General features: G+C 64.4%; 2 protein-coding genes and 1 long non-coding RNA gene across 4 annotated transcripts; all 3 read left to right on the top strand.

Moving 5' to 3' along the window:
* Positions 1-3,046: 3,046 nt before the first annotated feature.
* Positions 3,047-4,615, top strand: LOC137846593 (uncharacterized). Its single transcript, XR_011090558.1, has 3 exons — positions 3,047-3,218; positions 4,106-4,150; positions 4,260-4,615. It is a non-coding gene; the product is annotated as an uncharacterized lncRNA (long non-coding RNA).
* Positions 4,616-5,107: 492 nt separating this feature from the next.
* On the top strand, positions 5,108-11,494 carry LOC137846590 (reticulon-2-like). Its single transcript, XM_068664594.1, has 7 exons — positions 5,108-5,227; positions 6,979-7,192; positions 8,626-8,761; positions 9,610-9,679; positions 10,500-10,546; positions 10,817-10,875; positions 11,285-11,494. The coding sequence occupies exons 1-7, from the start codon at positions 5,215-5,217 to the stop codon at positions 11,325-11,327; spliced, it is 582 nt and encodes a 193-aa protein (XP_068520695.1). The 5' UTR covers positions 5,108-5,214; the 3' UTR covers positions 11,328-11,494.
* A 3,280-nt stretch (positions 11,495-14,774) lies between these two features.
* FOSB (FosB proto-oncogene, AP-1 transcription factor subunit) lies at positions 14,775-21,787 on the top strand. Of its 2 annotated transcripts, XM_068664611.1 has the most exons (5): positions 14,775-15,568; positions 18,019-18,303; positions 18,414-18,521; positions 21,329-21,487; positions 21,648-21,787. In XM_068664611.1, exons 1-5 carry the CDS (start codon positions 15,443-15,445, stop codon positions 21,711-21,713), a joined length of 744 nt encoding a protein of 247 aa, XP_068520712.1. In that variant the 5' UTR covers positions 14,775-15,442; the 3' UTR covers positions 21,714-21,787. The 2 variants fall into 2 exon arrangements, with proteins under 2 accessions (XP_068520712.1, XP_068520711.1); XM_068664610.1 differs by having other exon boundaries at positions 21,329-21,779.
* Positions 21,788-25,004: the final 3,217 nt, after the last annotated feature.

Raw genomic sequence — 25,004 nt, 5'->3', positions numbered from 1 at the left:
CCCGGAACCCATGGTCCGTTCCCTGGCATTTCAAACCACCCTGATCCTGGCGTCAAGGCATAAGGCAATGTCAGGACGGAGATTTCCACTGCCGTGGTGCTGCTAGCCCCGCAGCAGTCCCCAAAACCCTTTCGTAAATATTACTATGAATATTTAAATATTACACATTTTATAAATATGACTAAATTCAGATCGAGTTGAGACTTCATTTGTAACAAGCCCAACGTTCAGATCTCCAGGAGTAGGCCCAATCTTCCAAGTTCCTCTCATGGGTCCCGTTTCTCCTGACCCATCCTGGAACCTTCAAAGAATTTCGGAATCCCTGGAACCCTCTAAAAGCTTCCAAATCCCTGGCCCCCCAGCACCTTCCCAGTACCTCCCAGTAGTGCCTGTATCTAGAGGTGTCTAGCAAGTGGTTAACCCACCCAGTGCCTCCCAATATTGCTTAGAGGCCCCAGCACCCTCCCAGTGCCCCCCAGTAATGCCTATGGGCCTTTAGGACCCTCCCAGTGTCCCCCAGTATTGCCTATGGGCCTTCATCACTCTCCCAGTGCCCCCCCAGTATTGCTCAGAGCCTCCCAGCACCCTCCCAGTGTCCCCCAGTAATGCCTATGGGCCTTCAGGACCCTCCCAGTGCCTCCCAGTAATGCCTATGGACCTTCAGCACTCTCCCAGTGCCCCCCCCAGTATTGCTCAGAGCCCCCCAGCACCCTCCCAGTGCCCCCCAGTAATGCCTATTGGCCTTCAGGACCCTCCCAGTGTTCCCCAGTAATGCCTATGGGCCTTCAGGACCCTCCCAGTGTCCCCCAGTAATGCCTATGGACCTTCAGCACTCTCCCAGTGCCCCCCCAGTATTGCTCAGAGCCCCCCAGCACCCTCCCAGTGCCCCCCAGTAATGCCTATGAGCCTTCAGGACCCTCCCAGTGCCCCCCGGTAATGCCTATGGGCCTTCAGAACCCTCCCAGTGCCCCCCAGTAATGCCTATTGGCCTTCAGGACCCTCCCAGTGTTCCCCAGTAATGCCTATGGGCCTTCAGGACCCTCCCAGTGTCCCCCAGTAATGCCTATGGACCTTCGTTACTCTCCCAATGCCCCCCAGTAATGCCTATGGGCCTTCAGAACCCTCCCAGTGCCCCCCAGTAATGCCTATTGGCCTTCAGGACCCTCCCAGTGTCCCCCAGTAATGCCTATGGACCTTCAGCACTCTCCCAGTGCCCCCCCAGTATTGCTCAGAGCCCCCCAGCACCCTCCCAGTGCCCCCCAGTAATGCCTATGAGCCTTCAGGACCCTCCCAGTGCCCCCCGGTAATGCCTATGGGCCTTCAGAACCCTCCCAGTGCCCCCCAGTAATGCCTATTGGCCTTCAGGACCCTCCCAGTGTTCCCCAGTAATGCCTATGGGCCTTCAGGACCCTCCCAGTGTCCCCCAGTAATGCCTATGGACCTTCGTTACTCTCCCAGTGCCCCCCAGTAATGCCTATGGGCCTTCAGAACCCTCCCAGTGCCCCCCACTAATGCCTATTGGCCTTCAGGACCCTCCCAGTGTCCCCCAGTAATGCCTGTGGACCTTCAGCACTCTTCCAGTGCCCCCCCAGTATTGCCCAGAGCCCCCCAGCACCCCCCCAGTGCCCCCCAGTAATGCCTATTGATCTTCGGTACTCTCCCAGTGCCCCCCAGTGCTGCCCTCAGCCGCCTCAATTCTGTTCCAGTGCGCCCCAGTAATGCCTGGAGACCCCCCAGTTCCCTCCCAGTGACCCCAGTGCTGTCCTGAGTGTCCCCAGTTCCCTCCCAATGCGTCCCAGTGTTGCTTAGAGCCCGCCAGCACCCTCCCAGTGCCCCCCCCCAGTAATGCCTGCGGATCTTCAGCTCTCTTCCAGCGCCCCCCAGTGTCGCTCAGAGGTTCCCAGCACTCTCCCAGTGCCCTCCAGTAATGCCCAGAGACCTCCTGTAGGCATTACTGGTGGGCACTGGGAGAACACTGAGGGGCTCTAGACAGCAATTTGGGGCACTGGGGTGTTATTGAGGGGCTCTGTGCAGTACTGGGGGGCACTGGGAGGGTACTGGGATGCACTAGATGCACACTGTGGGGACTCTGGGGAGCACTGGGTGGAACTGTGAGCACACTGGGGCACGGGGGCCAGCACTGGGGGTTACTGGGAGGGTACTGGTGACCTCTGGGCAGAACTGGGGGACACTGGGAGGGAGCAGGGGGGTCTCTAGGCATTATTGGGGGGCACTGGGAGGATGCTTGGGGACTCTGAGCAATACTGGGGGGAACTGGGAGAGAACTGGGGGCACTCAGGATGGAACTAGGGGGCACTGGGAGGGTATTGGGGGTCTCCAGGCATTACTGAGGGGCACTGGGAGGGAACTGGGCATCTCAAGTCCTTACCGGGGGGGCACTGAGAGGGAACTGGGCATCTCCAGTCCTTACTGGGGGGCACTGGGAGTGATCTGGGCATCTCCGGTCCTTACCGGGGGGCACTAGAACGGTGTGGGGGGGTTCTGAGCAATACTGGTGGGCACTGGGAGGGAACTGGGCGTCTCCGGTCCTTACTGGGGGGACACTGGGAGTGATCTGGGAGTCTCCAGTCCTTACCGGGGGGGCACTGGGAGTGATCTGGGCGTCTCCAGTCCTTACTGGGGGGCACTGGGAGGGAACTGGGCATCTCCAGTCCTTACTGGGGGGCACTGGGAGTGAACTGGGCATCTCCAGTCCTTACCGGGGTGGCACTGGGAGTGAACTGGGGGTCTCCAGTCCTTACTGGGGGGACACTGGGAGTGAACTGGAGGTCTGCAGTCCTTACTGGGGGGCACTGGGAGTGATCTGGGCATCTCCAGTCCTTACCGGGGCGACACTGGGAGTGATCTGGGCGTCTCCAGTCCTTACTGGGGGGCACTGGGAAGGAACTGGGCATCTCCAGTCCTTACCGGGGCGACACTGGGAGGGTACTGGGAAGGGGGGGCTCCGCTCCTCGGTTCCCAGCGCGGCCCCGCCCGTGCCCCGCCCCCCCCCACCCCCCCCATCGTCGTGTCCCGTCCCCCCCCCGCCCCCCCCCCAGCCGCCGCCGCCGCCCTTTGTCCGCCGCCGCCGCGGGCCCCGCCATGGCGCCGCCGTGATGCGCGGCGGGGCCGGGGGGGGGGAAGCGGGGCCGGGGGCGACCGGGAGCCTGATGCCGGGGCCGCCGCCATGGGGCAGGTCCTGGGCTTCGCCCACTGCAGTACGGAGCGGGGGGGGGGCGGGGGGGGGACCGGGAGGGGATTGGGGGGGGTACCGGGGATGAGGGGTACCGGGGATGGAAACGGGAGGGGATGGGGAGGGGGTACTGGGAGCGGTGGGGAATCGGGGGGGGGGGGGGGGGGGGGGGGGGGACCGGGTGGGGATGGGGGGGGTGGGGGGGTACTGGGAGAGGATGGGGGGGGGATACCGGGGATGAGGGGGGTACCGGGAGGGGATGGGGAGGGTACTGGGAGAGGATGGGGGGGGTACCGGGAGGGGATGGGGGGTTGGGGGGGTACTGGGAAGGGATGGGGGGGGGATACCGGGGATGAGGGGGGTACCGGGAGGGGATGGGGAGGGTACTGGGAGAGGATGGGGGGGGTACTGGGAGGGGATGGGGGGGCACCGGGAGGGGATGCGGGGGGTGGGGGGGGTACCGGGAGGGGATTGGGGGGGGGGGGTACCGGGGATGAGGGGGGCACCGGGAGGGGATGGGGAGGGTACTGGGAAAGGATGGGGGGGGTACTGGAAGGGGATGGGGGGGGGTACCGGGGATGGGCAACCGGGAGGGACCGGGAGGGACCAGGTGGGGATGGGGAACCGGGAGGGGGGGCACCGGGAGGGGATGGAGAGGGTGGGGGGACACCAGGGATGGGGGCACCGGGAGAGGATTTAGGGGATGGGGGGGGCACCGGAGGGCAGGGTGGGGTATGGGGAGTGTCTGGGGGGGGGCGGGGGGGGGCACCCGTGATGAAGCCACGGGGACACAGTGGGCATGGGGGTGTGGGGGGGGCAGGTTTGGGGGGCACCTGTCACTGGGGGGGGGCAGGCCTTGTAGGGTGACCCCCATGCCCCCCCCCTTGCCCCTCTGATCGCCCCCCCCCCCAGAAGAGGCTCCATCCACGGCCTCCACCACGCCGGACTCCACGGAGGGTGAGTGGGGCCGAGCCCCCCCCCAGCCCAAATTAGGGTGACTATGGGGGGGGGGGAGCAACCCCCCGACCCCCCCCCCATCCCCATTGCCCCCCCCCCCCCCCTCAAGGCAGCCCCGAGGAGCCGGACTTCGCCGAGCTGCAGGCGGCCCCGGAGCCCCCCGAGGAGGAAGAGGAGGATGAAGATGCAGAGGTGGCGGCGGGGGGGGGCCGGGGCCCCCCCCGGGAACTCACTTTCTCCTACATCGCCTTCTCCGGGGGGGGGGGCCCCCCCGGCGAGCCAACTCCCCGAGGTCGTCGGGACCCCCGCCGGGGCCGCCCCCCCCGCCTGAATCCCCCCCCCCCCCGGGGGCCGGACCCCCGCGCTTCTGCTCGTGCCCCCCCCACGAAGTGCCCCGGGGACCGGGGGGGCCGGGGGGGGGCCCTTCGGTGCTGGCAGACCCGTGCCCAGGGAGCCCCCACCGAGCCTGGGTATGGGGGGAAATGGGGGGGGGGGGCGGGGGGGTGCAAAATGATGGGGGGGGGGCAAAATGATGGGGGGGGGTTGATGAAAGGGGATGGGGGGGGAAGGGAGGGTGTTGGGGGGGGGGCAGGTGATGGGGGGGTGACCAGAAAATCCTGGGGGGGCTTAGGGTGCTGGGGGGGCGGGCAGAGGGGGCTGGTTACTGGGGGGGTCTTGGGGGGGGGGGCTCACGGCACTGCTTGTGCCCCCCCCCCAGCTTCTCCCCCCCCCTTCCCACAGCAGCGCCCGTGGGACCCTCCCCACTGCCCGCTCTGCCCCCCCCGCCTGCAGGGGGAGCCCCTCGAGCCCCCCCGCTGGAGCCCCCCCCGGCCCCCCCCCAAATCCCCGAGGGGCCCCCGCCCCCCCCCGACCAATCGCCGAGCCCCACAGGAGCTGACGTCCTGGGTGAGCAGCCAATCAGGGCCCCGGGATGCATTTTTTGGGAGGGGGGGACCCGGGGGGGGGGGGGGGCAGGAATCCGGTTGCAGGGTGGGGCTCGATTGGTGGCTAAAAATAGGGGGGGGGGGAGGCCCCCCCCCCCTGCACACAGCACCCGAGGCGCCATGGAGGGGCAAGGTGGGTGGCGGGGCCCCCCCCCAGGCCTTTTGGGACCCCCCCAGCCTTTTGGGACCCCCCCACAAAGCTTTGTTGGACCCCCCCCTGTGCTGGGGGCTGGGGACTGGGAGCACTGGGATGTACTGGGGGGGGACTGGGAGCGCTGGGAGAGGCCGTGGGGGGGGGCTAGGGACATTGAGGGGGGCACTGGGAGGAACTGGGGATGTGGGGAGGGGGCTGGGTGGGGGTACTGGGGGGTACTGGGAAGTACTGGGAGGTTCTGGAGGGGATACTGGGAGCATGGGGGGATCTTAAAGGAGGCTGGGAAGGGGGGGAACATGGGGGGCACTGGGAGGGGTCTGCAGGGGGCACTGGGAGGCACTGGAAGCACGCTGGGGGCACTGGGGTGATCTGGAGGGGATAGTGGGTGGACACTGGGAGCACTGGGGTAACACTGGGACTATCAGAGGGGCACTGGGGAGACCTTGAGGGGATACTGGGGAGACTCTAGGGACTCTGGGGTGACCCGGAGGGGTTACTGGGAGCACTGGGGTGTCCTGGAGGGGCTTCTGGGGAGACTCTAGGGCTACTGGGAGCACTGGGGTGACCTGGAGGGGCAACTGGGAGCACTGGGGTGACCAAGAGGGGCTACTGGGGGCCACTGGGAGCCTTGACGGGGATACTGGGAGTACTGGAGGGGGCATTGGGACCTGTAGCAGGGCCCTGGGGTGACCTGGAGGGGCTACTGGGAGCACTGGGGTGACACTGGGACTATCAGAGGGGCTACTGGGGAGACCCTAGGGGCACTGGGGTGACCTGGAGGGGCTACTGGGGAGACTCTAGGGCTACTGGGGAGACTCTGGGGACTCTGGGGAGACCTGGAGGGGCTACTGGGAGCACTGGGGTGTCCTGGGGTGGCTACTGGGGAGACTCCAGGGACACTGGGATGACCTGGAGGGGCTACTGGGAGCACTGGGGCGATCTGGAGGTGCTACTGGGGAGCCTCTGGGAACTCTGGGTCGCCCGAGAGGGGCTACTGGGAGCACTGGGGCGACCTGGAGGTGCTACTGGGGAGCCTCTGGGAACTCTGGGTCGCCCCAGAGGGGCTACTGGGAGCACTGGGGTGACCTGGAGGTGCTACTGAGGAGCCTCTGGGAACTCTGGGTCGCCCCAGAGGGGCTACTGGGAGCACTGGGGTGACCTGGAGGTGCTACTGGGGAGCCTCTGGGAACTCTGGGTCGCCCGAGAGGGGCTACTGGGAGCACTGGGGTGACCTGGAGGGGCTACTGGGGAGCCTCTGGGAACTCTGGGTCGCCCGAGAGGGGCTACTGGGAGCACTGGGGCGACCTGGAAGGGCTACTGGGGAGACTCTGGGAATGCTGGGATGACCCGGAGGGGCTACTGGGAGCACTGGGGTGACACTGGGACTATCAGAGGGGCACTGGGGTGACCTGGAGGTGCTACTGGGGAGCCTCTGGGAACTCTGTGTCACCCCAGAGGGGCTACTGGGAGCACTGGGGTGACCTGGAGGGGCTACTGGGGAGACTCTGGGAACTCTGGGTCGCCCCAGAGGGGCTACTGGGAGCACTGGGAGGCCCACTGGGACTATCAGAGGGGCACTGGGGTGACCCGGAGGGGCTACTGGGAGCACTGGGGCGACCTGGAGGTGCTACTGGGGAGCCTCTGGGAACTCTGTGTCACCCCAGAGGGGCTACTGGGAGCACTGGGAGGCCCACTGGGAGGCCCCGGCACCCACACCAGTGTCCCCGCAGTGTGGGAGCTGCTGTACTGGCGCGCCCCGGGGCGCTCGGCGCTGGCGCTGGCGGGGACGCTGGGCACCCTTGGGTGCTTGGCGCGCTTCAGCGCCGTCAGCGTGGGCGCCTACGGGGCGCTGGCGGTGCTGGGGGTCACCCTCCCCCTGCGCCTGCACCAGGTGGCCCTAAGGGCGCTGCGCCGCGGCCCCCCCACCCCCGAGCAGTCCAGCCGGTGAGTGACACCCCCCAAAATCCAACCCCGGAGCCTCTGGGGTGGCCCCGGCCCTATGGGATTGGGGTGGCCCCTGGGATTGGTGTCCCCGTGGTTTGGGGTGGCCTCGTGGTTTGGGATGGAGCTTGGGATCCCTGTCCCTATAGCATTAGGGTGGCCCGTGGGATCCCCATCCCCATAGTTTGGGGTGTCCCTTGGGATCCCCATTCCTATGGTATTGGGGTGGCCCCTGGGATCTCTGTCCCCGTAGTTTGGGGTGGCCCTTGGGAACCCCGTCCCTATGGTATTGGGGTGGCCCCTGGGATTGGTGTCCCCGTGGTTTGGGGTGGCCTCGTGGTTTGGGGTGGCCCTTGGGATCCCAGTCCCTGTGTTTTGGGTTGTCCCCATGGTATTGGGGTGGCCCTTGGGATCCCCATCCCTATGTCATTGGGGTGTCCCCTGGGGTCCCAGTCCCTATGGTATTGGGGTGGCCCCTGGGATTGCCATCGCTGTGTTTTGGGGTGTCTCCGTGGTTTGGGGTGGCCCCTGGGATTGGTGTCTGTGTGGTTTGGGGTGGCCCCATGGTTTGGGATGGCCCTTGGGATCCCCATCCCTATGTTATTGGGGTGGCCCTTGGGATCCCCATCCCCAGGGCATTGGGGTGGTCCCTGGGATCCCCAACCCCATGACATGGGGTGTCCCCTCCTGTCCCCATCCCCGTCACATCGGGTGTCCCTGGGGTCCCCATCCCCGTGACATTTGGGTACCCCCTGGCATCCCCAACCCCATGACACGGGACGTCCCCTCCTGTCCCCATCCCCATGGCATTGGGGTGTCCCAATCCCCATCACATTGGGTGTCCCCTCCTGTCCCCATCCCTGTCACATCGGGTGTCCCCTGGGGTCCCCATCCCCATGACATTGGGTGTCCCCTCCTGTCCCCATCCCCATGACATTGGGGTGTCCCCATCACATTGGGGTGTCCCCTCCTGTCCCCATCCCCATGACATTGGGTGTCCCCTCCTGTCCCCATCCCCGTGATATTGGGGTACCCCCTGGGATCCCATCCCCATGGCATTGGGGTGTCCCCTCCTGTCCCCATCCCCATGACATTGGGTGTCCCCTCCTGTCCCCATCCCCGTGATATTGGGGTACCCCCTGGGATCCCATCCCCATGGCATTGGGGTGTCCCCTCCTGTCCCCATCCCCATGACATTGGGTGTCCCCTCCTGTCCCCATCCCCGTGATATTGGGGTACCCCCTGGGATCCCATCCCCATGGCATTGGGGTGTCCCCTCCTGTCCCCATCCCCATGACATTCGGGTACCCCCTGGCATCCCCAACCCCTTAACGCACAACGGCCCCTCCCATCCCCATCCCCGACCCCCTGCCCGTCCCCGTGCCCACCCCGTGGGTGACCCGGCCGGGTGACCCGGTGGCCGTCCTTGTCCCCAGGGGGCCGGGGGACGCGGTGGGGCTGAGCCCCGAGCAGCAGCAGCGCTGGGCCCGGCGCCTGGGCCGGCACCTGGCGGCCGCCACCCGCACCCTCACCCGCCTCTTCCTCGTCCACAGCATCCCCGAGTCCCTCAAGGTAATGGGGTCACGGGGGGGGGCACGAGGGGCAGGGGGGTCATGGGGGGTAGCAGGGTCATGGGGGACAGCGGGGTTGTAGGGGAAGATTGGGGTCATGGGGGGCAATGGGGGGTCACGGGGGCAGCGGGGTTGTAGGGGAAGATTGGGGTTATGGGGGAATATTGGGGTTATAGGGGATATTGGGGTCATGGGAGATAGGAGGGGACATTGGGGTTATGGGGGGACATTGGGGTTGTAGGGGAAGATTGGGGTTGTGGGCGAATATTGGGGTTGTAGGGGACATTGGGGTTATGGGGGAAGATTGGGGTTGTAGGGGAAGATTGGGGTTGTAGGGGAAGATTAGGGTCACAGGGGGCAGCGGGGTCATGGGAGGCAGCAGGGTTATGGGGGGACACTGGGGTCATAGGGGACGGGGGGGACATCAGGGGCCTGGGGGCCACTGGGGACATGGGGTGCTATGGGGCTGTGGGGGGCACTGGGGTCACTGGGACCATGGGGAGACATGGAGGGGCATGGGGGGGGGGGACATTGGGGACATGGGGGGACACCGGGGATATTTGGGGACATTGGGGACATGGGGGGGGAACACCAGGGACATGGGGGGGGACATTGGGGACATGGGGGGACACCGGGGACATTTGGGGACATTGGGGACATGGGGGGGACAACGGGGACATGGGGGGGACACCGGCCCCTGTGGCACAAGGGGGCTGTGGGTGTGGGGAGGGGGCCAGCAGGGGGCGCTGTGGGGTGCCATGGGGTGGGGACGGGGTTGGGGACGGGGTTGGGGACGGGGTTGGGGACAGGGTTGGGGACAGCAGCGGTGACAGCGCGCTCCGGGCGCAGTTCGCCTTCCTCTTCTACCTGCTCACCTACGTGGGGGCCGTCTTCAACGGGGTGACGCTGCTCGGAGTGGGTACGGCACGGGGGGGACACGGGGGGGGACATGGGGACATGGGGTGGGGACATGGGGATGGGGACACAAGGATGGGGATGGGGATGTGGGGACAGGGATGAGGATATGGGGATGGGGATGGGAACAGGGGATATGGGATGGTGATGGGGACATGGGGACACGGGGATGGGATATGGGATGGGGACATGGGGTGGGGACATGGGGACAGGGATGGGGACACGGGGATGGGGATGGGGACATGGGTTATGGGATGGGGACAGGGGGTGGGGACAGGGGGATGGGATATGGGATGGGGACACATGGGGACATGGGGATGGGGACATGGGTTATGGATGGGGACATGGAGTGGGGACACAGGGTGGGGACATGGGGACAGGATATGAGATGGGGACATGGGGTGGGGACATGGGGACATGGGGACGGGGACAGGAATGGGGCAAAGGGATGGGGACACGGGGATGGGGACAGGGGATGGGGATGGGATGGGGATATGGGGACACGGGGACACAGGGATGGGGACAGGGGATGGGGACATGGGGACACAGGGGGAACACAGGGTGGGGACATGGGGACAGGATATGGGATGGGGACATGGGGTGGGGACATGGGAGGGACATGGGATGGGGACACGGGGACATGGGGACGGGGACAGGAATGGGGCAAAGGGATGGGGACACGGGGATGGGGACACGGGGACAGCAGTTTGGGAGCACGGGGGGGGGCACCTTATGGGGACGGAGGGGGTGGGGGACACATGGGGACAGGGGGGGGACACAAGGGGACAAGGGGGGGTCCCTGATGTGGCCGTTCCCCCCCCCAGGCGTCATCTGCGCGTTCACCTTCCCCGTGCTCTACCGGCACCACCAGGTACGGGGGGGGACACGGGGGGGGGCACGGGGCTGGGGACACCGGGGGGGGGTGACACCTGGGGGGGGGACACGGGTTTGGGGACATCGGGGACATTGGGGACACGGGGGGTGGAGAGCATTGGGGACAGCGGGGGGACGTGCATTGGAGATCCCTCTGCCCCCCCCCCCCCATGTCCCCAATTGCCCACCCCCCCGTCCCCAACTGCCCCCAACACGTCCCCAATTGCCCCCCCACCCTAAAAAAAAATTGTCCCCAACTGTCCCCAAGGCCCAAATCGACCGGTACGGCAGCCTGCTGAGGAACCACCTGAGTCACCTCCGCGCCAGGTGAGGGACCCCCCCCCCAATTTTTGGGGTGCCCCCTCCCCAAATTTTGGGGTGCCCCCAAAAAATTTTGGGGTGCCCCCCCCAAAAAAATGGGGTGCCCCCTCCCCAAACTTTGGGGTGCCCCCCATTTTTTGGGGCGCCCCCCAATTTTTGGGGTGCCCCAAAAAAATTTTGGGGTGCCCCCTCCCCAAATTTTGGGATGCCCCTTAAAAAAATTGGGGTGCCCCATTCCCAAATTCTGGGGTGCTCCCCAAATTTTGGGGTGCACCCTCCTCATTTTTTGGGGGGTTCCCCCCCTTTTTTGGGGTGCCCCCTCCCCAATTTTTGAGGTGCCTCCTCTAAAAATGTTGGGGTGCCCCCTCCCCAATTTTTGGGGTGCCCCCCCCCCACGGCCGCCCTCTGTCCCCAGGATCCAGGCCAAGCTCCCAAGTGCCAAAGCGAAGCCGCAGTGACCCCCCCCCTCCCCGGGGGTGTCACCCTGCTGGGGGGGGGGGGGGACAAGACCGGGGGCTCCCCCCCACCCCCCCAACCCCCCTCCGTGGGGGGGTTCGCTCGGGGGGGGGGCGCGGGGGCCCCCCCTGCGCGGGGTTTACACTTTAATAAAAACTCTTGTGACAAAGCGGCTCATTTGGGGGGGGGGGCAATGTGGGGGGGGGGGGCTTGGGGACATGGGGGTGGGGACACAGGGGGGGACCTTAGGGACCTGGGGGGGGGCACAAGGGGACCACGAGTGGATGGGGGGGGGCAAAATGGGAGACATGGGGGAGGGGAGGGTCATGGGGGGGGGACCTTAGGGACATGGGGGGGGTCTTGGGGACACGGGGGGGGACCTTAGGGACACGGGGGGGGGTCTTGGGGACATGGGGGGGGGTCTTGGGGACATGGGGGGGGGTCTTGGGGACATTGGGGGGGTCTTGGGGACACGGGGGGGGCACAAGGGGACATGGGGGGGGGCAATTGGGGGACATGTGGGGGGGTGAGCGGCCGGGGGGGACACGCGGGGAGGTGTCCGTGGGGTCCCCAAATCCCCCGTGCCCCCCCTCCCACGCGTGTCCCCCCCCCTTGCCCCCGTGTCCCCCCCCCACGTGTCCCCAGCCCCGCAGAGCGCGGGAAAACCTTGGCGCAGGCCCCGCCCCCCGGCTCGCCAAGCCCCGCCCCCGAGCTCGCCAAGCCCCGCCCCCCTCCCTCTCCGTTGCCAGGGCCACGGCGGTTGCCGCGCGACGTAAACAAAGGACGCCGGACGTGGTGACGTCAGGGGCATGGAACGCCGTCGCCATGGCGACACGCGCAGTGTTTACTCCGGCGGCGGCGGCAGCACGTGGGGCCGGGCCGGGGCACCGGCACCGGGACAGCCCGGGGGGGACCGGGCCTACGGGCACCGGGACAGCCTGGGGGGGCCGGAACCGGGACAACCGGGACCGGGACAGCCTGGGGGGGCCGGGACAACCGGGACAGGGCCCACCGGGACCGGGACAACCAGGACCGGGCCTACCGGGACCGGGCCTACGGGCACCGGGACAGCCTGGGGGGGCCGGGACCGGGACAACCGGGACCGGAACAGCCTGGGGAGACCGGGACAACCGGGACAGCCCGGGGGGGACCGGGCCTACGGGCACCGGGACCGGGACAACCGGGACCGGGCCTACTGGCACCGGGACAGTCTGGGGGGACCGGGACAACCGGGACCAGGATACCGGGACCGGGACAGCCTGGGGGAACCGGGACAACCGGGACCAGGATACCGGGACCGGGACAGCCTGGGGGAACCGGGACAACCAGGACTGGGACAGGGCCCACCGGGACAGGGACAACCGGGACCGGGATAGCGGCACCGGGACCAGGACAGCCTGGGGGAGCCAGGCCCACCGGGACATCCCGGGGGGACCAGGACAACCGGGACCGGGATACCGGCACCGGGACCGGGACAGCCTGGGAGAACCGGGCCTGCAGGCCCCGGGACTGGGACAGCCCGGGGGAACCGGGACAACCGGGACCGGGATGGCCCCGGAGGGGACAAGGCCTGCAGGCACTGGCACCGGGACAGCCTGGGGGGACCGGGCTTACCGGGACAACCAGGACTGGGATAACTGGGACAGGCTGGGGGGACCGGGACAGCAGGCACTGGGACCAGGAAAGTCCGGGACAATTGGACCTGCAGGCACCGGGACCGGGACAGCCCGGGACAACCGGGACAGCCTGGGACAAGCAGCCCTGCAGGCACCGGGACCGGGTGCACCGGGGGCCAGGAGCGCTGGGGACAAGGTGACCAGGGCCACCAGGACCATGCAGAGGGGGCCACCGGGTCTGCAGGCACCAGGACAGAGTCACCGGGGCCAGGACAGCCGGGGACAACCGGGCCTGAAGGCACCGGGACAGGGAGCACCCGGTACCGGGAGCACCGGGGAGCCCCAGCACCGGGGACGGCCGGAGCCAGGAGCAGTGGGGCTGGGGGCACCCCGGGGGCAGGGAGTGAATGAATGAATGAATGAATGAATGAATGAATGAATGAATGAATGAAATGAATGAATGAATGGGAACGCGTGGGAACGGCCCCGCGGGCCGGCCGGGCGCGGTGGCCCCGCCGTGACTCAGCGCCGGGCGCGGGCTCCCACGGGTGACATCAGAGCCCCCGGCCGTGCCCCGGCCGTGCCACCCGGGGCCGAGCCACCGGTCGGGAGCCCGGGGGTGGTCCCCGAGCCCGGGATGGGCACGGGGGGGGCGGCAGCCGGTTAATCCCCGGGAGATCCTGCCCCGGGAGGGGGGATGCACCCCGTGTCCCTGTCATCCTCCGGGACCTGCCTCCCCCTTCCCGGCTCCCCGGGACCATCCCCTGAGAGTCTGGCTCCCGACACCCCCATACTGGGAACCTCCGGTGCCCCCCGCCCCAAAAACCCCGGGGGCTTTGCAGCCCGGTCCCGGTTGCACCCCGTCGGGAGCTCTCCCTGTGGTCCCGGTACCGAGACCACCCGGTGGTCTGCAGCCAGGTCCCGGTAACACCTCGGGGGGGGGGCAAATAGAGTTGCCGCGGTACCGGGACCAGCCCCCCCCACCCCCCCGGTGTCTCACCGCCGGGTCTCGGTATCACTTACAGGGGGGTCCCGGTGTCCCGGTCCCGGCACGTCCCGGTGCTCTGCAGCCCGGTCCTGGTAGCACCCCGACGGGAGGCGGGGGAGTCCGATCCCCCCGCTCCCAGGAGCACCCCGGAGCTCTGCAGCCCGCTCCCGGTAACGTCTCGGCGGGGGGGGGGAGGGGAGGGGGAGGGGGTGTCCCCGGTAGCGGGGGCGGGGAACGGGAACACCCCCCCCCCCCCGGGGCCGGTGCTCTGAGCACGTGCGTGGCGGGGCTGGGGGGGGAATTCCCAGCTTGGGGGCGGGGTTACGGGAGGACGTCACGGGGGGGGGGCGGAGCACCGGGGGTGGGGGGTGGGGGGGGGTCACCGGGTTTACGGGGGGGGGGGGGGTCAGCAAGGGAGGGGGGCACGGGAAAGGGTCGGGGGGGGGGGGGGAAGGGAATCACCGGGAGGGGGTTACCGGGGGGTGGGGGGGGGGTGTTAATGAAGGGGGGGGGGCACCGGGGGGGGGTACGGGTGGGTTACCGGGGGGGTGCGGGGCCGTGGTCCCGGACGGTTCGGGCCGTTTCTAGAAGCGCGGCGCCCGTTTCTATTAATACGCGCACGGCGGCGGCGGCGGCGGCGGCGGCGAAGGGATTCCCTGTGACGTCATTGCTAGGATACCAAACAAACACTCCGAGACAAGCCCATATATGGCTAATTGCGTCACAGGAACTCCGGCGGGGCGGGGCGAGGGATGCCCCCCGCTCCCCGCCCTCCTCCTCGGCGCCTCTTAACGGCGGCGGCAGCGGCGGGGCCGCAGAGCGGCGGCGGCACCGGCACCGGCAAGGGGCAGCGACACCGGCACCGGACACCGGAGGGGCTCCGAGGGGGGCTCGGGGGGTCCGCCGTGACGTCAGCAAGGGGGCGGGGCTCCGCCGTATAAAGCGGCCGCGCGGCGGAGAGGGGTTCATTCATAAAGAACGTGCGGAGGACACCGGGGAACCGAACCGCGAACGGGGACTTAGCACCGCCGGACCGGGACCGGCGCCTGGCACGGATGCAAGGGGGCTCGTAGCAGCGGTACCGGGACTCGGAGCCACCGGAGAGCGGAGCTTGGGGACGGGTTCCAACGGGACCGAGCGGCGGAGGAGCGGAGCGGAGCCCGGACCGGGAGTACCGGCGGCGAACCGGGACTTTGCAGCAGCGGCACGGATGCGGCGGGACTTGAGAACGGCAACCGGGACGGCGCCTCGCGGGGTTTAACGGCGGAGCGGGGCTCGTACCGGAGCCCGGAACGGCAGCGGCGGCGGCTGCTCGCCCCGGTGGGGTGCTCGAGCTCCGGGGCGGCGGAACGGGACTTTGCACGGCGGCAGCGCGGACCTTACCGGCCCCTCGACCCGGCGAGGCGGCTCCAGCAGCGGGCCCCGGCGGCGGCGATGCCGGTGGCTTGACTTTTCCCCCGCTCCGGGCGCAGCCTTGGCGTGGCGGCGGCGCGGCCCCCGCGCCCCCGGGGCCATGTACCAGGGGTTCCCCGGTGACTACGATTCGGGCTCCCGGTGCAGCTCCTCGCCCTCGGCGGAGTCTCAGTACCTCTCCTCGGTGGACTCCTTCGGTAGCCCGGCGGCGGCGGCGGCCGCGCAGGTGAGAGCGAGCCCCGGAGCTGCGGCGGGGGGCGGCGGCGGCGGCGGCGGCGGAGCCGGTGGGGGGGGGGGCGGGGTCGTGCGTAAACGCGTGACGCGCTGGAACCCTCCGTGATGACGCGGCGCGGGGAGAGCGCGCGCGCGCGCCGGGTTATTTTGGAACGCGGCGCCCCCCCCACAACCCCCCCCCTTGTTGCTAGGAGACGGGCGGATGGCCCCGCCCACCCCCCCCGCGGCCACGCCCCCTCCCAGCTGGGTGTTTTGGGGTTATTTTTTTTGGGGGGGGGGTTCGGGGTTGGGGAGCATCCCCGAAAATGTTAATGTTTGGGGAGCGCCCCCAAAATGAGTAAGGTTTTGGGGAGCATTGCAACCCCCCCAAAATAAATGTAACCCTGGGAGAGCGCCCCCAAAATATTTAAGGGCGCCCCCAAAATATTTAAGGATTTGGGGAGCATTGCACCCCTCCCCCCCCAAAAAAAAATAATTAACCCTTGGGGGTAATGCACCCAAAATATTTAAGGGGTTGGGGGGGCATTGCACACCTCCCCCAAAGAATATTAACCCTTGGGAGAGCGCCCCCAAAATCTTTAAGGTTTTGGGGAGCATTGCACCCCCCCAAAAAAAAAAATTAACCCTTGGGGTAATGCACCCAAAATATTTAAGGGGTGGGGGTGCGGGGGAGCATTGCACCCCTCCCCCAAATAAATGTAACCCTTGGGAGAGCGCCCCCAAAATCTTTAAGGATTTGGGGAGCATTGCACCCCCCCAAAAAAAAAAATTAACCCTTGGGGTAATGCACCCAAAATATTTAAGGGGTGGGGGTGCGGGGGAGCATTGCACCCCTCCCCCAAATAAATGTAACCCTTGGGAGAGCGCCCCCAAAATCTTTAAGGATTTGGGGAGTATTGCACCCCCCCCAAAAAATAAATTTAACCCTTTAGGGAGTGCCCCCAAAATATTTAAAGCCTGGGCCTGTGGGGAAGCATTGCACACACACACACACACACACACACCCCCCCCCCAAAATAAATTTAACCCTTTAAGGAGTGCCTCCAAAATATTTAAGGCCTGGGAGTGGGGGAGCATTGCACCCCCCCCAAAGTAAATTTAAAAAATAATAATTACCCCTTCGTGGTTTGGGGGGAGTGCTGCCCCCCCCATAGGAGTTTAACCCTTTGGGGGTTGTTGAGGGAGTGCTGCACCCCCAAAATTTATGGGTCTCAGTTCAATGTGTGTATGGGGGGGGAACACAGTGCGCAATTCACAATTCACCTCCCCCCCCCCCCAATTTCCTTGTGCAACTGGGGTGCAGCAGGCACATGGTTGTTTCCCCCCCCCCAGTGCAATTTGGGGGGGGGTACGGGGGGGGGGGGGGCAGTGCATTGCAAGGTCTCTGTACAGGGGTGCTGGGGTGCAGGGTCTTGCACGTTGGTGCCAGCAGGGTGAGAGCTCTGTGCATGGGTGCTGGGGGCTCCTTGCACGAGGGACTTGTGCACAACATCCCTTGCACCAATGTGCATCTTGCAAGGTGTCTGTGCACAGGTGCTGGGGTGCAAGGTCTTGCACGTTGGTGCCAGAGCAGTGAGGTCTCTGTGCATGGGTGCTGGGGGCTCCATGCACAAGGGACTTGTGCAAATTGGTGCAAGGGAGGTCAAGCACGTTGCAAGGTGTCACTGCATGGGTGCTGGGGTACAAGGTCTTGCACATTGGTGCCAGAGCAGTGAGGTTTCCGTGCATGGGTGCTGGAGGCTCTGTGCACTAGGGACTTGTGCACAACATCCCTTGCACCAATGTGCATCTTGCAAGGGGCCTGTGCGTGGTGCTGGGGTGCAAGGTCTTGCACGTTGGTGCCAGAGGAGCGAGGTCTCTGTGCACAGGTGCTGGGGGCTCCGTGCACAAGGGACTTGTGCACGTTGGTGCAAGGGAGGTCAAGCACATTGCAAGGTGTCACTGCATGGGTGCTGGTCTGCAAGATCTTGCACGTTGGTGCCAGAGCAGTGAGGTCTCCGTGCACGGGTGCTGGAGGCTCCGTGCACAAGGGACTCGTGCACAACATCCCTTGCACCAATGTGCACATTGCAAGGGGTCTGTGCATGGTGCTGGGGTGCAGGGTCTTGCACGTTGGTGCCAGCAGGATGAGAGCTCTGTGCATGGATGCTGGATGCTCCTTGCACAAGGGACTTGTGCACAACATCCCTTGCACCAACGTGCACATTGCAAGGGGTCCGTGTGTCTGTGCATGGGTGCAGGGGTGCAAAGTTTTGGGTGCTGGACCACAAGGTCTTGCACACTGGTGCACGAGGCACCTGCTGGTGCCGGCGAGGTGGCACGCATCGCCACGAGCCTTGCTCCCACCTGCTGGTGCCCTGCAGAAGCAGGGAGGGGGGGGTGGGCACCCATGGGTGCTCCGGGGGTGGTTCTGCAGCACCCTGACCGTCCCCTTCTCCGCAGGAGTGCAGCGGCCTGGGGGACATGCCCGGCTCCTTCGTGCCCACGGTGACGGCCATCACCACGAGCCAGGACCTGCAGTGGCTGGTGCAGCCCACCCTCATCTCCTCGGTGGCCCAGTCGCAGCCCCCGGGGGGGCCCATGGCGCATCCTCCCCCCCCAACAGCCCCCGTGGACCCTTATGACCTACCGGGACCCAGCTACTCCGCACCGGGCATGGGGGGCTTCCCTTCAGCCCCCCCAGCGCGTCCCGCTCGCGCCCGGCCCCGGCGGAGCCGCGAGGAAACGGTGAGTCCCCAAAAAGGTCCCCAACCCTTGGGGGGGCTCAGGGGTGGTGGGATGGTTGAGGGGGGGTGACACGGTGGTGGCACCTCGCTGATGGCACTGTCCCCTCGCAGTTGACCCCGGAGGAGGAGGAGAAGCGCCGTGTGAGGAGGGAGAGGAACAAGCTGGCGGCCGCCAAGTGCCGCAACCGGCGCCGGGAGCTGACGGATCGGCTGCAGGCGGTGAGTGGCACGAGGGGGACACGAGGGGACATCGGGGTCCCCCGAGGTTGGGGATGTCCCAAAAAAAAAAAAAAAAAGGGTGGGCATGGCCAGCAGGGTGGGGTGGTGGGGGCGGCGGAGGTGTCGCCGACAGCTGGGGACATCGCAGGGGGACTTGATGGTGAAGGGTGAGGGGTCTGGGGACAGAGCTGATGGTGGCAGTGGGGATAGCGGTGTCCCCAATATCTGGGGACATCTCAGGGGACTTGATGCTGAAGGATGAGGGACCTGGGGACACATTGCTGATGGTGGCAACGGGGACAGCAGTGTCCCCAACAGCTGGGGGCATCTCAGGGGGACTTGATGCTGAAGAGTGAGGAGTCTGGGGACACAGAGCTACTGGTGGCAGTGGTGTCCCCAACAGCTGGGGACATCTCAGAGGGGCTTGATGGTGAAGGATGAGAGGTCTGGGGGCGTTATGTGGGGACAGAGTTGATGGTGGCAGTAGGGACAGAGGTGTCCCCAATAGCTTGGGGCATCTTGGGGGACTTGATGCTGACGGATGAGGGGCCTGGGGATGTTATATGGGGACAGCAGTGTCCCCAATATCTGGGGACATCTCAGGGGACTTGATGCTGAAGGGTGAAGGGCCTGGGGACACGTTGCTGATGGCGGCAGTGGTGTCCCCAACAGCTGGGGACATCTCAGAGGGACTCGATGATGAAGGCTGAGAGGTCTGGGGGCGTTATGTGGGGACAGAGCTGATGGTGGCAGTGGAGACAGTGGTGTCCCCGGTGTCTGGGGACATCTCAGGGGACTTGATGCTGAAGGGTGAGGGACCTGGGGACACATTGCTGATGGTGGCAGTAGGGACAGAGGTGTCCCCAATAGCTTGGGACATCTTGGGGGACTTGATGCTGAAGGATGAGGGGCCTGGGGATGTTATATGGGGACAGCGGTGTCCCCAATATCTGGGGACATCTCGGGGGGGACTCGATGCTGAAGGATGAGGGGTCTGGGGACACAGAGCTACTGGTGGCAGTGGGGACAGCGGTGTCCCCAACATCTGGGGACATCTTGGGGGACTTGATGCTGAAGGCTGAGGGGTCTGGGGACACTATGTGGGGACAGAGCCACGCCAAAATTTGCGGATGCTGAGGATGTCACATGGGGACAGTGATGTCCTCAGGATGCTGGGAGGGGACACCGATGTCCCCAAGGCACGCTGGAGGGGGTGACAAGGACTTGTAGGAGTGCAGGTGCTGGGGATGCTCGATGGTGACAACGGCGTCATGATGCTGGGGACATCACGGGGACATTTCTGGGGCTGTGGGCACCAGATGGGGACAATGATGTCCTCAGGACATGGGGACAATGACGTCCCCAGTCCCTGTTGGAGGGACAGATGGACACCTACAGGTGCATGTCCCAGGGAGCTGGGGATGTTGGTTGGGGACAGTGGTGTCCCCAAGGCTGGGGGATGCCACCAGGGGCTGATGATGTCCCTGGGAGCTGGGCACATTGAGGGGGGTGGCACTGTCCCCAGGGGTTGGGGACGTTGGTCCCTCCAGGTGCAGGTGTCCTACAGGGACACAGGAGATGGGTGGCACTGTCCCCAGGAGCTGGGGACATCAGAGGGGACAGATGGATGTCCAAGGATGTTGGAGGGGGACAATGTGTCCCCAACAATTGGGGACATCAGAGAAGGGGACCTGGGAATGGCAGAGGGGACAGTGGTGATCCCAGGAGCTGGGGACACCTGGAGGAGGGGGATGGTGACCCCAAAAGGGGACATCAGAGGGGAGATGTGATACTTGGGATGCCCGGGGAGGGGGGTGACAGTGTCCCCAAAAGCAGGAGACACCGACCCAGGGACATTGAAGGGGAGTGCTGCCACCCCCAGCAGCAGGGGACATCGATGGGGGAGGTGGCACGGGGACAATGCCACCCCCAGCAGCAGGGGACATCAGAGGGGGACATTGGAGGGGGACAACGCTGTCCCCAGGAGCTGGGGACACCCCCGTGAAAGGCATCAAGGGGCCATCAGGGAGGGGACAGCATCGTCCCCAGAAGCAAGGGGACATCGGAGAGGGGACAGCGCTGTCCCCAGGATCTGGGGGGGGGGGGGGACATCGGAGGGGGCCGCACACCCCAGGGGGGGGATGCTGGAGGTGACACCTCCATCCCCAAAACAGCAGTGGGGAGAGCGCCGATGCCACCTGTGTCCCTTGGTGGCGTCCCTTGGTGATGTCCCTTGGTGTCCCTGCCTGTCCCTTGGTGTCCCTTGGTGGTGTCGCGTGGTGTCCATCAAGGGACATCACCAAGGATGTCCCTTGGCGTCGTCCCTTGGTGTCCCTTGGTGGTGTCCCTTGGTGTCCCTGCCTGTCCCTTGGTGTCCCTTGGTGGTGTCGCGTGGTGTCCATCAAGGGACATCACCAAGGATGTCCCTTGGCGTCGTCCCTTGGTGTCCCTTGGTGGTGTCCCTTGGTGTCCCTGCCTGTCCCTTGGTGGCGTCCCTTGGTGGTGCCACCTGTGTCCCTTGGTGATGTCCCGTGGTGTCCCTTGGTGGCGTCCCTGCCTGTCCCTTGGTGATGTCCCTTGGCGGCGTCCCTTGGTGGCATCCCTTGGCGTCCCTGCCTGTCCCTTGGTGTCCCTTGGTGATGTCCCTTGGTGTCTCTTGGTGTCCCTACCTGTCCCTTGGCGATGTCCCTTGGTGTCCTTTGGTGATGTCCTTTGGTGATGTCCCTTGGCGATGTCCCTGCCTGTCCCTTGGTGTCCCTCGGTGTCCCTACCTGTCCCTCACCCTCTCCCCTTTGTCCCCCCCCCAGGAGACGGACCAGCTGGAGGAGGAGAAAGCCGAGCTGGAGTCGGAGATCGCCGAGCTGCAGAAGGAGAAGGAGCGCCTGGAATTCGTCCTGGTGGCCCACGCGCCCGCCTGCAAGCTCCCCTTCGAGGACGCCGCACCCTTGGGTGCCGGCCCCCCCGAGGTGAGCACCCTGGGCAAAGAGGAGCCGCCGGGGCCCGTCGCCTTCCCGTTCCAGCCGGGTCCCCAGGGCCCCTTCCCCAGCTGCTGCTTCGCGCCGGGGGCCCCCCCCCCGGTGCCACCTAACCCCTCCTATACGTCTTCGTTTGTGTTCACCTACCCAGAGGGAGCCACCTGCGGAGCCTCGCATCAGCGGAGCAGCAGCAGCGACCAGTCCTCGGACTCCTTGAATTCTCCCTCGCTCCTGGCGTTGTGAACGGGCCCCCCCCCCAAAAAAAAAAAAAAAAAAAATCATAAACCCCCCCCAAAAAAAAATCATAAAAAAAAAAACAACACACATTTAATTGGGCGCCTCCCATCCCGTCCCACGCACCCCAGGTGGTTTTTTTAATTTTTTTTAATTTTTTTTTTTTAATTTTTTGGAGGTCTTTTTGGGTTTGGTCCCTTTTTTTTTTTTCTTTTTATTTTTTAAAATTTTTTGGTGGTCTTTTTGGGGTTTGGTCCCTTTTTTGTTATTATTTTTTTTTAAATTTTTGGTGGTCTTCTTGGGGTTTGGTCCTTTTTTTTTTTTCTTTTTTCTTTTTTTTTAAAAAAATTTTTAGTGGTTTTGGGGTTTGGTCCCTTTTTTCTTTTTTTTTTTTTTTTAATCTTTGGTCTTTTGGGGGTTTGCTCCCTTTTTTTTTCTTAATTTTTTGGTGGTCTCTTGGGGGTTTGGTCCCCCCCCTCTTTTTTTCTTTTTTTTTTTTTTTTAATTTTTAGTGGTTTGGTCCCTTTCTTTTTTTCTTTTTTTTTTTTTTTAATTTTTTGGTGGTCTTTTTGGGGTTTGGTCCCTTTCTTGTTTTTCTATTTTTTCTTTAAATCTTTGGTCTTTTGGGGGTTTGCTCCCTTTTTTTATTTTATTTTATTTTTTTCCTTTTTTGGACGTGGTTGAGCCCATTTATTTTTTTTTTTTGGGGTGGCGGCACTCCCTCGCCCTGACTTTTTGGGGGGGTAAAGGAAGTGGCCCTGCGGTGTCCCCACCCTGCCACCTCCGAGACGTTCGTGCCCCACCCCCTTCACACAATGGGGGGGGCTTCACGCAGCACCCCCAGCGCTCTGGGGGTGTCCTTGTCCCCACTGCCACCACCCCGGGGGGGTCCCTTGGGTACCTCCGTCACCTTCAAGGTGTCCCTGTCCCATCGCCACCGTCCCCTGGGGTGTCACCGAGCACCTCCGTTGACTATTTTAATTTTTTTTAATATTTTTTATTTTTTTGGAGGGGGTCCGTGCCCCCCCTCGCCACCACCCCAGGAAGGTCCCAGTGGCATTTTTGTCACCTTCAAGGTGTGCGTGCCCGGGGGGGGGTCACCCGTGCCCCCTCGCCACTGCCCTGGGGAGGTCACCCCGGAGGTGACCCCATCCCTCGGGGGGGGGGTCAGGGGGGGTCACGCAGCATCTCCTTGGCCCCGAGATTTTGGCTGCCCCCATGGCACCTCTCAGGTGGCCGTGCCCCGTCCCCCTCACCCTAGGGGGCTCGTGCGCCGTCTCCGTCCCCCCCCCCAACGTGGAGCTCCCCCTGCCCCATCCCCGTTATCACCGGGGGGGGGGTCTCCATGCGGCGCCCCCACCCTGGGGTGCCCACGGTTTTGGCTCCACCGCTGATGCCGGGGCTCCAGGTGGCACCTCCAGCACCCAGCTGGCACCGGGGGGGCTCCCACCTTGCTTGTGTCCCCCCCCCCTTCTGACCCCTGCCTCACTGTGAACGGCTCTGTCCCCCCCCCCCCCTATGGGGGCCCCCCCCTTGGTGTCCCCTGCCCTGCGCCGTCCCCTTCTCAGTGACCAAGCTTCGCCAGCGTTGCCTCTGTTCTCTCTCTATATTATATATATATTTTTGTTGCGGGGGGGGGGGAAAAAAAAGGGGCTGCCTCCCTTCCCCCCCCCCCTCTCCGGGAGATGTTTAATTTTTTATTATTATTATTATTATTGCCTGTGCTGTATTTTGTGACTCTGTTACGGGCTCGGTCCCCTCCGCGCCCCCCCCCCACCCCAAACCCTTTTCCCCTTTGCGCCCCCCCCCCCCCGTTGTCCGCGCTCGCCCTATGGTCAATAAAGCAGCTTCGGATCGGCCCCGAGTCCTCTTTTTTTTTTTTTTTTTTTTTCCCCCCCCTTCCCTTTTTTGGGGGGGTTTTGGGGTCTCTGAGTTGTGGGGTGGGATGGGTGAGGGGTCACCTTGGACCCCCCCAAGGGGGACCCCCCAGGGGAACCGGGGGGGGGCAAATGGGGGGGGGATGGGTGCAAGGAGGTGTAGGGCAGGGGGAGGTGGGACAGGGAATTTTTGGGATAAGGAGTAATGGGACATAGGGACAGGGAGTCTGTAGGGTTGGAGATCCCGAAGGTTTAGGTCCCATATTTTTATTAAGGAAAAAAAATGGGATCTGGGGACACAGAGGCTATAGGTTTCATGGGGCTGGAGATCTATGGAGTTTAGATCCCATATTTTTATTAAAAATCCAATGGGATCTGGGGACACGGAGGCTGTAGGATAGGGAGTCTGTAGGACTAGGGGTCAGTGGGGTTTAGATCCCATATTTTTATTAAAAAAATCAATGGGATCTGGGGACACGGAGGCTATAGGATGGGGTTTATGGGGCTGGAGATCTGTGGGGTTTAAATCCCATATTTTTATATAAACAATGGGATCTGGGGACATGGAGCCTGTAGGATAGGGAGTCCATAGGGCTAGGGGTCAGTGGGGTTTAGATCCCATATTTTTATTTAAAAAAATCCCATATTTTTTTAAAAATCCAATGGGATCTAGGGACATGGAGGCTATAGGACAGGGTTCATGGGGCTGGAGATCCATGGGGCCATAAAAACAAGGGGACGGGGTAGCTGGAGACATAAGGGACACGGAAGCTATAGGATGGGGGGTTTATATCCTATATTTTTATATAAAAACAATGGGAATTAGGGACAGGGATCAGTGGGGACATAGGGACAAGGGGACCTGGGGACAGGGAGCTCTTGGGGACGGGATGGCTTTAGGACAGGGGGTTTCTATCCTATGTTTTTATATAGGAACAATGGGAATTAGGGACAGGGAGACCATGGGGACAGGGATAAGGGGGACATAGGGACAACGGGACCTGGGGATAGGGAGTTTCTGGAGGCTATATGGCAAAGGGGACATGGGGATAAGGGGATGTGGAGGTTATAGGGCAGGGAATCTATGGGGCCAGGGAGAGAAGGGATTTTCTGAGACCATTAGGGACAGGGTTTAATGGGGACAGGGATTAATGGGACCAGTGGACAGAAAGGCTGTAGGGCGGGCGGTCCATGAGGACAGGGGTCGATAGGGACAATGGGATTTGGGGGACAGGGAGATGCTGGAGACATGGGAGCTATAGGGCAAGGGGATGGGGGTCAGTGGCCATATAGGGACAATGGGACCAGAGGACGGGGATCCAGGGGGAGAGGGAGTTCCTGGGGGCAGGGGGACGGGGGTTAATGGGATTAATGGGGTTAATGGGGTTAATGGGGTT

The sequence above is a fragment of the Anas acuta genome, chromosome 34 (assembly GCF_963932015.1).
Source record: "Anas acuta chromosome 34, bAnaAcu1.1, whole genome shotgun sequence".
Lineage (NCBI taxonomy): Eukaryota > Metazoa > Chordata > Aves > Anseriformes > Anatidae > Anas > Anas acuta.
Note: the sequence above shows the minus strand (reverse complement) of the source record. Positions and strands in the feature narration are given on the sequence as shown.